Raw genomic sequence first — 16285 nt, forward strand, 5'->3', positions numbered from 1 at the left:
GATTAGATGTACGATCACCCGAAAAGTCTTGATTTCTTCGAAACTGCACAAAACAAATATCCAATATCCTTGAGAACCAAATATATAATTATTACAATGCTCTTGGGTTCGTTTAAAAGGTTACTCAGATGTATCTTTTAACATGTTAACACTTTTAACCCCTATTTTTCGTAAGATCCTTATTTTTAACACAAACGACTTTCCATGCGTGATAATTTATTTGTTAAAGAATACGAACGTCGCATGAGGTCAATCAGAGGCACAAGAATGGCATGTTGACACTTTGGATCCTTTTACTAACATACTTACATTGTTTGACGATTTTAGTCCCTCAGAATCAATTCGTTACACGTTTAAGGTTCATGACACGTGTCTTTATTATATTGGTCGTGATTTTACGAGGTGTTACATCCTTACCCCCTTGAAAGAAATCTCAACCTCGAGATTTACTGAAATAAATGAGGGTACTTCTGCTTCATTGTGGATTCGACCTCCCACGTGTATTCTGGGCCTCTTCGGGCATCCCATTTTACCTTTACAATCGGTACATGCTTCCTTCGAAGCTTCTTAACATGTCGATCCTCGATCAACAAAGGTTTTTCAATGAACTTCAAAATCTCATCTATCTGCACGTTCTTGTGCGACATTGCTAGCGATTCATTAGCTAGACAGTTCTTCAAGTTGCAAACGTGGAACACATTATGGATTCCACTAAGCTCTTTTGGCAGATTTAATTTGTAAGCCACAGTTCCGACACATTCAATGATCTCGAATGGTCCTATGTATCTAGGGCTCAACTTGCCCTTCTGCATAAGCACACATCCCATACCTGTGTGCGATGCGTCGCAATAAACCACAAATTCTTCAATTCCTTCTGGCAATGTCAATACATGTGCGTTGCTTAACTTCTGTTTAAGAATCTCAAAGGATTCTTGTTGCTTGGGACCCCAATCAAACTTTATATTCTTGCGAGTCAATGAAGTTAGGGGTGCAGCAATCCTTGAAAAGTTTTCAATAAAACGTCTGTAATATCCTGCCAAACCCAAGAAGCTGCGAATTTCTGTGGGTGTCTTTGGTTCTTACCAATTCATAATGGCTTCAATCTTAGTGGGATCCACCTGGATACCACGCTCGCTTACCACATGTCCAAGAAATTGGACTTCTCGAAGCCAAAATTCACACTTTGAAAACTTGGCGTAGAGCTTCTCTTGCTGTAGAAGTTTAAGGATACATCGAAGCCAATGACAAAATTGTCTGTTTGACTCTTCGAGTAAATAAGAATGTCATCAATGAAGACAATGACAAAATTGTCCAAGTATGGCTTACAAACGCGATTCGTGAGATCCATGAATGTTGCTGGTGCATTAGTGAGCCCGAAAGGCATCACCAAGAACTCGTAGTGGCTATAACGAGTTCTGAATGCAGTCTTATGCACATCTTCATCTCTGACTTTCAGCTGATGGTAACCTAACCTTAAATCAATCTTGGAGAAGTAACTTGCTCCTTGAAGCTGATCGAATAGATCATCGATACTGGGTAACGGATACATGTTCTTGATTGTAACTTTGTTTAGCTCGCGATAATCGATGCATAGACGCATCGAGCCATCCTTTTTCTTTACAAAAAAAATTGGTGCTCCCCATGGGGATGAGCTAGGGCGTATAAAACCCTTTGCCAACAAATCATCCAATTGAGTCCTCAATTCCTTTATCTCAGTTGGAGCCAAACGATAAGGCGCTCTTGCAATTGGTGCTGCTCCAGGAATAATATCGATTCTGAACTCCACTGGCCTATCTGGAGGTAAACCAGGTAGTTCTTCGGGAAAAACGTCTGGATATTCAGAAATAACATGGATGTCTTCAATCTTGGGTTTTGGTTCATCAATGGTTACTTGTGCCATGTAAATGACACATCCTTTCTTCATACACCTTGATGCTTTAAGCAGTGACACTTGCTTAGGTAATCCGTACTGAGTATCCCCTTGTATTGTTAACGGCTCACCATAAGGAGTCTTGATAACCACTTGCTTCTTATCGCAAACAATCTGAGCTTGATTAGAAGACAACCAATCCATGCCTATTACTATGTCAAATCCCGCCAATTTCAAAGGAAGCAAAGATAGTGGAAAAGAGTGGTTCCTAATAGATATAAAACATCCATCTAATACGGTTGAAGCAGTCTCTATCGTGCCATCGGCCAATTCTACTTCATACTTTATGCTTAGAGTCTTAACAGGCAGATTTAATAACTTACAAAACTTATTATCCATAAAAGACTTGTCTGCACCCGAATCAAACAATACTCTAGCATAAACATCATTGATAAGAAAGGTACCTGTTATCATGTTGTCATTTTGCACATCCTCCTGAGCGTTCATTTGAAAGACCCGAGCATTGGTCTTTTTACCCTTTTCAGGTTTCTTTGCATACTTTGGGCAGTTGGACTTGATATGCCCCTTCTCGTTACAGTTGTAACAAGTCGCATCCTTTATCTTCTTGCAATCCAACGTTTTATGCTCACTTGATTTGCAGATCCCACAAGCTCTAGGCTGCGATTGGGATTTTGATTCGAACCTATATTTCCCTAGATGGCGCTTCTTGCAGGTTTTATACTTGGGTTTTTCACCCGACTGCTGACTATCCTTTTTAAATCTGAAACCCTTCTTGTTCTCAGAGTTCCCCTTATGTGTCTTCTCAGAACGACGTGAGTTCTCATCCTCACGTTTCCTTTTCCCCTCGTCAGAATTCCTGAGCGATCTTTGCCTGACCGCATCGAGAGTAAGAGATAACGACAAATCAGCCACAGACCTGAAGGTGGTAGGTCTTGATGCTTTCACACTTGCCTTGATTTCTGGAGCTAGACCTCCAATAAAACGAGCTATGCGTTTTGGTTCTGGGGTAACCAAGTATGGAAACAATCAAGACATGGTATTGAAACTTGTGAGATATGCCTGACAATCTAAGTTCTTCATGACCAAGGTCAAGAAGTCAGTCTCAATTTTCTCAACTTCATGTTGAGGACAGAAATTTTCCTTGATAAGAGCAACAAACTGATCCCAAGTCAGATTGTATAATGGGATCTTTCCTGTAGCTTGGATTAGGGACCTCCACCAAGTTAAAGCTTCGCCCTTAAAAGATTGCGAAATAAACATCACGATGTCCTGTTCGGCACATCCACTAATATCAACCACTGTGTCCATCTCATCTAGCCACGTCATGCAATCAATGGCTCCTTTCTCCCCTGTGAAATCTCTGGGCTTGCAGGAGACAAAATACTTGTAAGAACATGCCTTAACACGTGGCTCTTCATTGAGCACAACCTTCTAAGATGGAACACTCCTCTGATTCGATGAATGATGAGATTCGTCCTTATGAGATACATGAGTCTTGGAGGGTGGTTTTGTATGTGGTACGGACTGAGTTCTGGCGCGAGTACCACTTGATTCATTAAACTGTCTCTCGAGAGCTCGAGTAACGACATTATCTATTAATGCCTGCAGTTCCGCACCAACTACATTCTCTGGTAGTATCATTATTCTCCCTCGGGTGACTGTTAACCTCATCTAATCCGGCCATGTAGCTTGATTGCTACATAAAATATTAATAATGATTCATTCAGAAGTCTATTACGGAATTGTCATTTATGGCCATTCATTAACCATGGAAATCTTAAGCCATATTGGTTAATATAATTAAATTTTTTTATTATATTTTATCTAGTTATAAACTATTAAGGATAACAGGGTGGCATACAAAAGGCCTAGTCACAAGGACAATTTAAATTATAAGCCATGATCTTATAGGATCGAGGCATTAAGGTTTGGACATAGTTCGTCACCTCTTTTTGACAGGGAGTCGTGGACTATAACTGTCTTTTTGTCCTATAGGACAATAAGTGTGGCCACTAGGCACTTTATCACTAATGGAGGTTCAATAAAAATAAAGAAAGGAATTGGAAGAATCCAATATAAGGATGACTTGTGTGATTTTATTGAATCACATTTTCCAGGAGTGTTAACATGTTTTCAGATGTTAACAAGGATTTGAATCTTAAAAAGGAACTACCATCATGGTCCTGTCTTAAAATGACACATGGACTAGGTTTCGCCTTTAAGATTTTCATTCAATATTTATTGGCAGATTTAATTAAAAAGGAATGATATTTTTGATTTATTTCATATATTATATTTATACATATAATGACTAAATGAAATTTAAATTTAAAACATTCCATAAATAAATGAAAAGAAGTACATAATTGCCACAAACGGGACTTTTAAATAAATAACGTGCCCATGCAAGGGCTAAACAAGAAAGACAGGTCCACGCAGGGACCAAGGATAGAAAGGTAAGTCCACGCAGGGACCAAGTACATAAATAAATGTCCACATAGGGACTTAATTGAAAATAAAAATTACAACACAAATAAATAAGGAATCTTCAAAAATCCCTCTTCTTCTTCCCCTTGATCAGATTCGCCAAACCCTTAAGAAATCCCCGGTGGCTTCTACGCTCCTCCTGAACCTCTCGTTCCACCTGGCTCAACCTCTGAATAATCTCCTGCTGCTGCGGTGGCTGGATCAGTGGCGGTTGCGGCGGCTGCTGAAGTGGAGGTTGAGGAGGTGGCGGGTATTGATACCCATATGCCTAGTACCCAGACTGGTATGAAGCTGCGAAAGGTCCTTCAGGGTGAAGAGCATTGTAGTTAGCCGCGCCTCGAGGTATGGGTCGACGGCAGGGGCATTGTAGTAGTTGTAGCCAGGATAAGATGGCTGCTCAAAAGGGTTATACGCCGCTGCACCGGCGTAGGAAGGAATTGGGTTATCATAACCCATGGGTGGTGGTGCTGCGACTAGAGCTGAGTCGACCTCTGAAACTGGGTTTGAAGGCCCACCCATTTGCGGGTCTTCATACAGCGGCGGGTAATGATTGCCACTGGAGTGTTGAGGGGTGCTGAAGTGGAAAACCCCTCTTCAAACGGACATCCGTGCTCCTGATCTTTTTTGCCTCGGCGGTTCAGGAGGCAGCTGCTGCTCTAGCGGTGGCGGTGGCGGTGGCGTAACCGCCTGGAAACGCAAATCCCTAGAGGGATCCAGCAGCTGCTGCTGAGGTGGGTTGAAAGGGGGTAAACTCCCAGTGGTAAGTGGCCCACCTTTCTTGGAAACTGTCTGGGCCTCGGTATGGGGAACCATGAAAAGATGACCCATCTGAAATCTCTATGGGATGCGTGGGCGTCCCAGTTGGCATCTCGGCAGGTTCTGGATCTGGATCCTCATCCATATCCATATCCTGAGCTTCAGGAAAGTGGTCTTCGGGTCCCAACGGGTTATGGCCCATTAGTTCTTCACTCACGTTCGCTGGGTTGAACCCGCTCTGAAAGTATGGAGTTGGGTCTTGGAAGGCCCGGTGTGATCCCGAACGCTGCAATGGGAGGTAGGAGTGGCATGAGTGGTCGGACTCGTTGTTCTGGTGGAGCCCGAATGAGTCGTGGTACGATGGTGATGAACTGAGTGAGACTAAACGCCTTGTTGGCTCTAGGTAAGTCCTCCAATCCTCGTGGGGACTTGAGCTTAAAGTTGCTGATGGAGTTCGCCGGTGTGATGGCCCGGCCTCATGATCATTTGGGGCTGTGATTGGCGCCTTGCCCCGTCCACCTCGTCTTCTGAACCGTGGCGGCATTTTCTTGTTCCTACCAAAACAAACAAAAAGGAACCCATAAAAGAAAACACTAAGGGGCTGTTTGGTAGCCTCTGAATGGTTATTAAGAGGCTACCTCTTAATGGAACCATTAAGAATTTTACCAATGAGAAGGTAGAAGAATGTGACATGTGATGATTTACCATTCAGAGGTTACCTCTTAACCATTCAGACTTGAGGTTACCTCTTATTCATTCAGAGGTTTTAAACCATTAAGAGGTAGCATCTGAATGGTCATTAAGAGGCTACCAAACAGCCCCTAAGATTAGGATTAGTCCTATGTCGTTAGCCTAGACTCGGAGGTCAAGGAATGTGTAAACTGTGTCATTGCGATTAAACACAAAAGGCTAGTGTATAATTCACTCAATGTTGGCTCTGATACCAACCTATCACACCCTGATATTTCCACGTATTACCGGTGGGCCCGGTGGGGAGTATCGTGACGTAGTTGATATCATCATAGTCAATTAATCACAGTTCAATGCACAGCAGAAGTCAAAAAGTAATAATATTACAAACCGATTGAAAGTAACATAAAATATTACAAACGGGTTGTAAAACGATCCACGGGCGGATCTAAGATAAAAAGAAATATTGTTCAACAGATTTAAGCATCAAAAGCTTGCAAGACTCTTTATTCGATACTAGGAGTAACCAGCCCATTTCGCTTAGTACCTGCACTTAACCTTTTTTGAAAATACGTCAGTTTACACTGGTAAATACAATTAACCGACACTTTTGAAAATATTTAAGAAAATTGATTTAAATGCACAAGGCACAAATAATCTTTTATAACTTGGGATAATTATTTAAAAATAATCTTGTAAAAGAATTATATGTTTGTTATACATTCAGTAACCCGGGTTAGAAGTACCGGGTTAAAGATTAATAGACACACAACATAATATAAACCCACGGCGAGTTATTCTCAACAAGCGGGTATATCTTTTTACATACGCACCGACAGGTGTATGCCTACACCCCGTGCTTAAGTCGTGGCCATTTCAAAGAATGAGCCGAGGATATCCAGGACATGGTCATTAACCCCCAAAGGCTTAAAACAAACAAAACAGATTAAACCGGTTATCTCAATGATTTAACCATTATTCGATTAAAGATTCAATACCCGACCAAGCGGTATTATTAAATACCGTACCCCAAGCCCGTATAAGGGAAAATAAGTTAAAAGTATTTACCTGAGCAAAAATATAGATTTTTTTCCCAGCCGTACATCAATCAGCAAGTACAGATAGCTTTTGCCGGGCTCCTAATCTGGAACGAAGGTTTTAATAACCTATTAGATTCCTAACGGGTCTTATTTAAGCTATAACTTAGACCGGTTAGTTTTAAAGAAAAGTATACGGTTCAAAACGCAAGATTAAGCGAAGACCGGATTAGAATGTAATTTAGACCCGACAAGTTTGAAGACTTGCATAATATGGGTAAACTAAACACATTATGGATTTTGAAGTAAAAATGATAAGGTTTGACCTGTTTCGGTTAATTTTTGCAAACTAGTTACATAAACCGTACCAAACACGTATAATGCATAATGGGTAACCAAATGAGTCATGAACAGGTTCCACAAGTTAATATGCTTTAAATATGTTGTGATATCAGTAGGATACCTTCCATTATGCCTAATACGAATTTAAAACCAATTTATGCCCCGAAAGGGTATTTTGGTCATTTTAAAGTTTATAAAAGAGATTAAATAGTAATCTGATGTTCTGGCCTAAAATAATCAGTAAAAATATTTATTTTAAATAAGTTATATCAGTAAGATATCACATATACTTGAAATTTATCCTTTGTGGCCGAACTATGCACCGTAGGGGCATTTTAGTCATTTCACATTTGTTATAAGGGTCAAATTTGGAAATCTGAGTTCAAAACTTTTACTTACAGTTAAAGTATAAAAATTTATCCATAACATCTGTAGGTAACAATCTTTAGATGCCAAATATGGTTTTAAATCATACTATGCGCCTAAATCGAATAAAAGTCGGTAGTTGACGATATTCGGGATGAATAAGGAAATCTGAAATTTTGATCAGCCTTTACTGTTTAAAATAACTTATTTAATATATAAAATTAGTAGAAAAAGGTTTGACATGTAAAGGATGTATAAAACTCATTTTATTAGCAAAAAAGGCATTATCGTCAATTACCGAGCCTATGCAAGAACTCTATGTTATGATCAGTTTAAAATTTAATAAAAATTTCCAAAAATCCCTAAATATTATATTACATCAGTGGGTAAAAGGTTTGGTGTCAAAATTTGGGTTTAAGTAGGATTTATGTCGAAAATGCCATTTAATTAATAAAAAGGCTTTCATTTACGATATTGCGCATAACTCCTAATTTAGACCACAAACTGAAGTCAATTTTTTAGGACATGCTTATAAATCAGTAATAAAGGTTTTTGTCCTCTCACATTTTCAAAAATCTCGTTTTTATATAAAAAGGGCATAATGGTCAACATTTAAGCATTTAACAGAAACATGCAAATGAATCAGATTACTAAGGAACCATGTTGTATAACCTCAGAGGGTTATACTAACCTATAATATGGTCCTAAAGGAACCCTAAGGCATATCTAAAACAAGCTAAATCGGGTTAGAACGGAAAGTCAAAGCAAAAGTCTACTTTTGCGATTTTCGGTTACGAACCGAGCCTAAACTCAGAACTTTCAGGTTGAACATGCCTAAACATGTTCTTATATTATTTACCAAGTTATTTTAGTGTTTAAACATGTTCCATAACTTCTACATTATCAGTTATGAATTTATTTGCAAAAATGGATTATGTTGACTTTTTAATAATAAGTTTGACCCAACAATTGACCAAGTTAGAGTGATAATCTGTGGGTGCCCTTTTAAGGGTTTATTACTTACATAATTACCAACTCATTGCCACTTTCAATTCGAATAATGGCTGGACCATTAGTGATTAATCACTAAGTCAAAGCTTAATTACGATGGCTTTGACTTTTGGTCATTAAACTAATAAAACTTGAACTTAGGGAGCTAAGAACACTTACTAGGCTACTTAACACGAGTATGGAACTTTAGAAAACTTCCTTGAGCTCCAGGAGGCTCTAAAGAGTGAGTTTTGAAATAAAATTTCAAGTATGCAAATGACAAGTGAATGAACAAGGCCTTATATAGTAAAATGGAAGCTCCAAGATCTTTACATGTGTCCCTATGATGATCCCAGATGTTACCAGGTGTCCCTATTGCATGAAAAACCATTGGCGCAGTCCTTGATATCGAAATTTAGCAAGCAAAGTTGGTGGAATTGGCTGAATATGCAGTTGTCCTTATCTTTCTGCATCTGATGCTTCCACGCGGGCCGCGTAAGACTCTTAAGGAGTCTACGCGGGCCGTGACGCTCCTTGGTGACTGGAAAACAAGTTTCAAAGTTTGCGGTTTTGGTCCCTGGTCCATATTAAGTTATTTAACTTTCATTTATTGCATTTTAGACCCCATAGTTAACTATTAAGGACCTTGGGTCATAAAGTAACTCCGTTAAGCTCCCGGTTAGATGTACAATCACCCGAAAAGTCTTGATTTCTTTGAAACTCCATAAAATAAATATCCAATATCCTTGAGAACCAAATATATAATTATTACAATGCTTTTAGGTTCGTTTAAAAGGTTACTCAGACGTATCTTTTAACATGTTAACACTTTTAACCCCTATGTTTCGTAAGATCCTTATTTTAAACACAAACGACTTTCCATGCGCGATAATTTATTTGTTAAAGAATACGAACGTCGTATAAGGTCAATCAGAGGCACAAGAATGGCATGTTGACACTTTGGATCCTTTTACTAACATACTTACATTGTTTGACGATTTTAGTCCCTCAGAATCAATTCATTACACGTTTAAGGTTCATGACACGTGTCTTTATTATATTGGTCGTGATTTTACGAGGTGTTACAAATGATCCAGCTGCATTTATGGACATGATGAATAGGATATGTAAACCATACCTGGATAAATTTATAATTGTCTTCGTAGACGATATACTTTTTTATTCCAAGAACAAAGAAGAGCACGCTAAGCATCTACATGTACTTCTAACATTATTGAGAAAAGAAAAGCTTTATGCTAAATTTTCAAAATGTGAATTCTGGTTACAAAAAGTACAATTTCTTGGACATTTGATTAATCATGAAGGAATTCATGTGAATCCCACAAAGATCGAGACAATTACCAAATGGAAAGTCCTTAATTCACCAACGGAAGTCAGAAGTTTTCTTGGATAGGCAGGATATCATAGACGCTTTATTCAAGATTTCTCCAGAATAGCCATTCCATTAACCAAGTTAACATGTAAATCAATTAAGTTTGAAGGGGACCAAAGTAGGAAGAATCTTTCAAAATCCTGAGGCAAAGATTAACTAATGCACCGATACTTGCTTTACCAGAAGGAACTGAAAATTTTATAGTATATTATGATGCATCAAAATCAGGTTTTGGATGTGTGCTGATGCAACGCCAGAAAGTAATTGCTTACGCCTATGGATAATTGAAGAAACATGAAGAAAACTACATAACACATGATCTGGAGTTAAGAGCGATAATTTTTGCCCTCAAAATTTGGGACATTATCTGTATGGTAATAAGTTCACTATCTTTACAGGTCATAAAATTTAAGATATATTTTTTGAGCAAATAGAACTGAACATGAGGCAAAGACGTTAGATGGAGATTCTTAGTGACTACGATTGTGATATCCAATATCATAAAGGTAAAGCTAACATAATGGCTGATGCGTTAAGTCGTAAGTATCATGAGAAGCCAAGAAGGGTACATGCTCTCAGATTAAATCTACAGATAGATGATTCGTGTCGCGTGTGATAGGTTTTTATGTATATTTTAAGCCCTTTTTAACACTTTAGTCCAGTTTTAAATTTATAAAACACGATATTTTACTAACACTAAACACACATATGGGCAAGTGCACCCATCGTGAGCGTAGTATAGCGTTGGTAAGATACCGAGGTCGTCCAAGGACACAAGAGCTTTTAGTACCGGTTTATCCTCAACGTCTAATCAAATCAAAAATTTAGAAAAAGGTTTTTAAACAAGAAAATAAAACTAACTAAAAATGCTGAAAATAAAAAAAATAAAAACAGATAGACAAGACAAATCACTTGGATCCGACTCACCTTTAGTGTAACCTTTGATTATTTCCGCACTTTTGCACTTTTTAAGAGATTATCTTAGTTATAGTAGTAGGCCCCTCTTTTGAAGGTGACGTTACCCTCAACCCAGTAGTTTGAGTCAACAAGTATACAATCCTAAAGGGTTGGATTATTGAAAGATAATTAATTAAGTTATTAATGCGAAATGTGGTAGGCCCCTCTTTTGAAGGTGATGTTACCCTCGGCTAAGTAGTTTGAGTTAGCAGGGATACAATCCTAAGTAGCCGGGTTAATGTTTTAATAGTAGGTTACTTATGAGGGGATCAAGAAATTCGAACCCCCGCCATCCAATACCAGTGGGTATTCAAGGAGGTCCTACTAAGCTTGACCCAGGTCCTTGCAGGATCTATACACTGAACAAGGCAAGATGCTTACCAAACCATTCCCTTAACCCCCGACCAGGTAGCCAACATATCTCCATATAGACCGTGGAGATATGAATGGTGTAAATCTTTTATTTTATATAGACAGTAAAATAACGCCAAGACATCACGGACAAATGATAAGGAAGTTTCACCTTCAACATTAGTTATTAAAGTCATTAATACAAAACCAAATAAAAAGTGCGAAAAGATTAAAAATAAAAAGTATTACACTAAATGCTTGTCTTCACCAAGTGATGTAAGAGACTTAGGCAAACATGGCCTTTGATTGTCAAGAACTCTTACTATCAATCTTGGATCCCGAGACTACTACACACACTTTATGATGGATGATGGATGATGGTGGTGGATGTGGGTTGTGATGGTGGTGGTGGGTGGGTGAAGTGTGAGAGAGGTGGTTTGCCAAGGGATGCCTTTGAAGTGAACCAAGCACCTCTATTTATAGCCTGCACAGAAGCCCGGACATGGCCCCCATGCCCATTGGGCATGACCCCGTGTCCATCCATCTTCTCTTTCTTCATTAATTGAAGTTTGTCTGCATTAGTTGACCACGCCCCCGTGTCCGCTGGGCATGGCCCCGTGTGAAGAAGCGTATCTGTACTACCAAGATTTGCTTGGATTCTGCGAATCTTAGCGTTGACCACGGCCTCGTGTCCGCTGGGCACGCCCCCATGTTGAGAAATAGAAGCTTCTACAACTTTGTCTTTTCTGCAGACACTTGGGCACGCCCCCGTGTTCAATGAACACGGGGCGTGTTCAGCCTTCTGATCTCTTGTTTTTGCTTGGGAAGATGTTGTCGAGGGGTCGGGCATGCCACGTTTATTCCTTTTCTTGTATTATTGTCAGATTTAGCTGCATTTTTGCTTCTTTTGTTCATTTAAGCTCATTTAACCCTGAAAATACAAAAGGAAGACAAAAGCACACTTTTTCCAACATTAGTACTAAAAAAGGGTTAGTTTTATGCCACACTTGATGTAATTTATATATTGCATTTTACACACATCAAATACCCCCACACTTGAATCTTTACTTGTCCTCAAGCAAAACTCTTTATAATGTAGCTTACACTCCCAAATGGAATGGGTGGAAGAGAAGTTTTGGGCTTGTCTTGAGTGTCGGGAATCCAAGATTTTTATTAGGTTTTAATTTTATGTTATTTATAATCCTATTCGTTATGATTTATTTAGAACATTTCATAAGAGAAATTACTTATTTGAGCATAACATGACTTTTTTAAAACTCCATTTATATACAAGTTCACATACCTCACGGGAGATTACTCAACACTCGGCCGAAGATGTATTTTTGTAAAACACTCGAGACCGGCATGGAACTTACTTCTACCATATGCTTGCCAAGCAATCAATCCTCCTCCTTTTTAACTATAAACCTTTGTAAATATCAAGAGGACTTTTGGGGAAGGGTTAGGCTTGGGTTAAAGGTAGGTGGTTTTGGGTTAGTGGTTAGTGGAAATGGGCGAAAAGGCGTAAAAAGCGTCGGTTTTCGTAAAACATTTTGTTTTTGTGACTTTTTATTCTAATGAAGCATTTTTTTTTTCAAACGAAGTTTCTTTTGATGAACTTGTTTGTTTATTGCTAAACTTTATCATAATATATATATATATATATATATATATATATATATATATATATATATATAGGGAGCCGCTAGAATGAGAACCACCTCGAGTTGTAAGAACCGCGAGAACTACACCCCACGGAGCGCCGTTCGCCATGATTTTTTTTTTACAAGTAGATGTGTATATTATAAACACAGCCGTAAAAAATCATGGCGAACGGCGCTCCGTGGGGTGTAGTTTTTTACACCACAAGTTTGGTGAAAAAAAAAAGAAAAAAGAAAAAAAATTAAAAAACACCAAACTTGTGGTGTAAAAAACTACACCCCACGGAGCGCCGTTCGCCATGATTTTTTAGGGCTGTGTTTATAATACACACATCTACTTGTAAAAAAAAAATCATAGCGAACGGCGCTCCGTGGGGTGTAGTTCTCGCGGTTCTTACAACTCGGGGTGGTTCTTATTCTAGCAGCCCCCTATATATATATATATATATATATATATATATATATATATATATATATATATATATATATATATATATATATATATATATATATGCGGTTGTCACAAGAAAACCGAGCTTTGTACTAAAAAAAGGGTTTAAAATAAAAAAAAAGGGTTTTGGTGGGTAAAGGGTGTTTGTTTTGGGTTTAGAAATGAAAATGTTTAGGCTCAAAGGGGTTAACTAGGGGGATTTTGGGTAGGTGGTAAAAAAAAAAAGGAAAAATAATGGTGTTGAAATAAAAAGGGTTAGTCCTAATGCCTCCGTCATTTACTTACTTGGGTTTAAGTTGGTAAGGACCGGGAATGTATCGTCATGGCAAGTTCTAGAGTCGTAAGAAACCAAGCGGCTATTCACACAAGTGTATATGTGATCAAGTATATATAATCAAATTTTATGTGATCAAGTATATATAATCAAATTTTAACTAGATTAATCAAATTTTATGTGATCAATAAAGGCTCAAAACTCACTTTTTGTGGGAATGGGTTTTTATGTGATCAAGTATATATAATCAAATTTTAACTAGATTTGTCATGTCGTTTCATAATTTTCTTATGTTGGTTCTTTTTATCATGATGCTATTGGTTGTAAATTTGTAAAAACATAACCTTTTTAAAACTTGTTATTCTCAAATTAAACCAAGACAAGTAAAAAAAATAAAAGTTTTTGAAAAAATTTGGGGTGTTTAGCGGTTCCAATAGAGTTTTGTGTAAGGCTTGTAATTAGGACTTGCAAAATTCAAGGTTTTAGCATCCCCCCCCCCCACACTTAAATTATACAATGTCCTCAATGTGTCCCAAATATAAGTTTTTAGGTTGATTGAATGTGTAAAAGGTGTGTTAAAAACAAAATTTAATGTTACTGGGTGTCCGGACACGGCCCCGTGGTGTCCGGGCACGGCCCCGTGTTTAGGTTGCTAGTAACAGAAATCATCAGGAAGTAACAGAAGCCTGGGCACGGGGGGCGTGTTCAGCGAACACGCCCCGTGTCCAGTTACCTGAACTCGGCGTTTTTCTGCAGATCTTTCAGCACGGGGCCGTGTTAGCGGGCACGGCCCGTGCTGAACTTGCTGTAATGAAGAAAAAATTGTCGGGAGGCTCTGTTCCTGTGCATGGGGTGTTGGTTCAATTTTCCCTTAGTATCCTTCACCATCCCGAGTGTGTTTTATTGCTGAAAATTAAAACTAAACTAGAAAGCATAAAAAAAATTAATCTAAACTAAGCTAAGGATAGTTCCGCGGAGTGCCTCCGTGGTGCGCCACGTTTATAAGGGTCCTTGGCTAGACCCAAAGCCATTCATATGTTACCCAAGTGGGATGTTTTGCATCCCATGTTGCACCGTCGGAGAGCATAATCCAAACTTGAGTCTATAGCTTTCATGTAATTGACCGGGTCATCGTCTTCTACTCTCTTACCAACTCCGAACTTCATTTCCTTGTCCCCAACCCTCAATGTTAGTGTCCCACCATTCATGTCTACCACTACGTGGGCCGTAGCTAGGAATGGCCTCCCTAAGATGAGTGGTACTTCGTTATTCTCTTCCATATCTAGTATGACAAAGTCGGTCGGGAAGACAAAGTCTCCGACTTTAACTGATAGATTTTCAGCGACACGTTGTGGATATTTAACGGACCTATCGTCGAGTTGTATGCTCATTTTTGTAGGGCTTGTTTTCCCTAGGCCGAGTCGGTCGAACATTGATGCGGGCATGAGGTTGATGCAAGCCCTGAGGTCGGCTAGTGTATTGCGAATGGGAGATTCCCCAATTGAACAAGGGATGGTGAAGCTTCCGGGATCGATCTTCTTTTGCGGGAGTTTGTTGAGTAGCAAGGCGGAGCATTCTTCGCTTAAATTAACTAATTGCAATGATTCAATTTTCCTTTTGTAAGTGAGGAAGTCCCTCATAAATTTTGAATATTTAGGCATTTGGGTTAGGACTTCGACAAATGGAATGTTAACATGCAATTGTTTTAGTAAATTTCCGAACTTTGTGAATTGCTCATCGGTCTTTTGGCAAATTAACCGACCAGGGTATGGTACCGGAGGATTCTTGGTGGGTTCTTGATTTGGTGGATGAGCCGTCTCTTGTTGGGGTGTTGGTGGAGTTGTGGTTTGGCTAGATCGGCTCTTTGCAATTGGAGGTAATGGAGCCTCCTCGGGACCCACGGTATGGTTTCTCAATGTGATGAGATGCACTTGTGCCTTTGGGTTGGTTTCGGTATTGCTTGGTAACGCGCCTTGTGGTCTCTCGGAGAAATTTTGAGCTAGTTGGTCGATGATAGCCCGTTGATTTCATTTAAGTGGGATTCAGAAGTGAAAGAAATCATTTTATCTACTAATAGTGGACAAATTGGCGTATTACCAAATCACGCTCCTATTGCCACAGCAGTAGATATAGGTATTTTGAGAATACGCCTTAACGACCAATGGCTAACGATGGCTCTGATAGGCGGTTTTGCTAGAATAGGTAATAATGAAATCACTGTTTTAGTAAATGATGCAGAGAAAAGTAGTGACATTGATCCACAAGAAGCTCAGCAAACTCTTGAAATAGCAGAAGCTGCTTTGAGAAAAGCTGAAGGAAAGAGACAAACAATCGAGGCAAATCTAGCTCTCCGACGGGCTAGGACACGAGTAGAGGCTATCAATGCCATTTCATAACCAGTCGGTGCGTCCAAATAAGCATCGATTTATACTTTGGTTGTTTTGTTTGACTTGATTCTGTCGATTAAAAACAATCAAGCGCAATCATATTTTGATGCAACGAAAAAAAATAGAAAAGATACAAAATCAAAATTTATAAAATAAAATGGGTATAAAAACTTATTAGATACCATTGACCGCGGTATCTAATAAGGTCTACCTACTATTGGATTTGAACCAATGACTCCCGCCGTATGAAAG

At 38.9% G+C, this 16285-nt stretch overlaps 1 protein-coding gene across 1 annotated transcript; it reads right to left on the reverse strand.

Annotated features, from left to right (window-relative positions):
• Positions 1-4439: 4439 nt before the first annotated feature.
• Positions 4440-4897, reverse strand: LOC110881744 (leucine-rich repeat extensin-like protein 1). The gene is made up of 2 exons (XM_035984368.1): positions 4733-4897; positions 4440-4646 (listed from the first exon to the last, which is right to left on the reverse strand). Exons 1-2 carry the CDS (start codon positions 4895-4897, stop codon positions 4440-4442), a joined length of 372 nt encoding a protein of 123 aa, XP_035840261.1.
• Between the last annotated feature and the right edge of the window lie 11388 nt (positions 4898-16285).

Source organism: Helianthus annuus, chromosome 15, assembly GCF_002127325.2.
Source record: "Helianthus annuus cultivar XRQ/B chromosome 15, HanXRQr2.0-SUNRISE, whole genome shotgun sequence".
Lineage (NCBI taxonomy): Eukaryota > Viridiplantae > Streptophyta > Magnoliopsida > Asterales > Asteraceae > Helianthus > Helianthus annuus.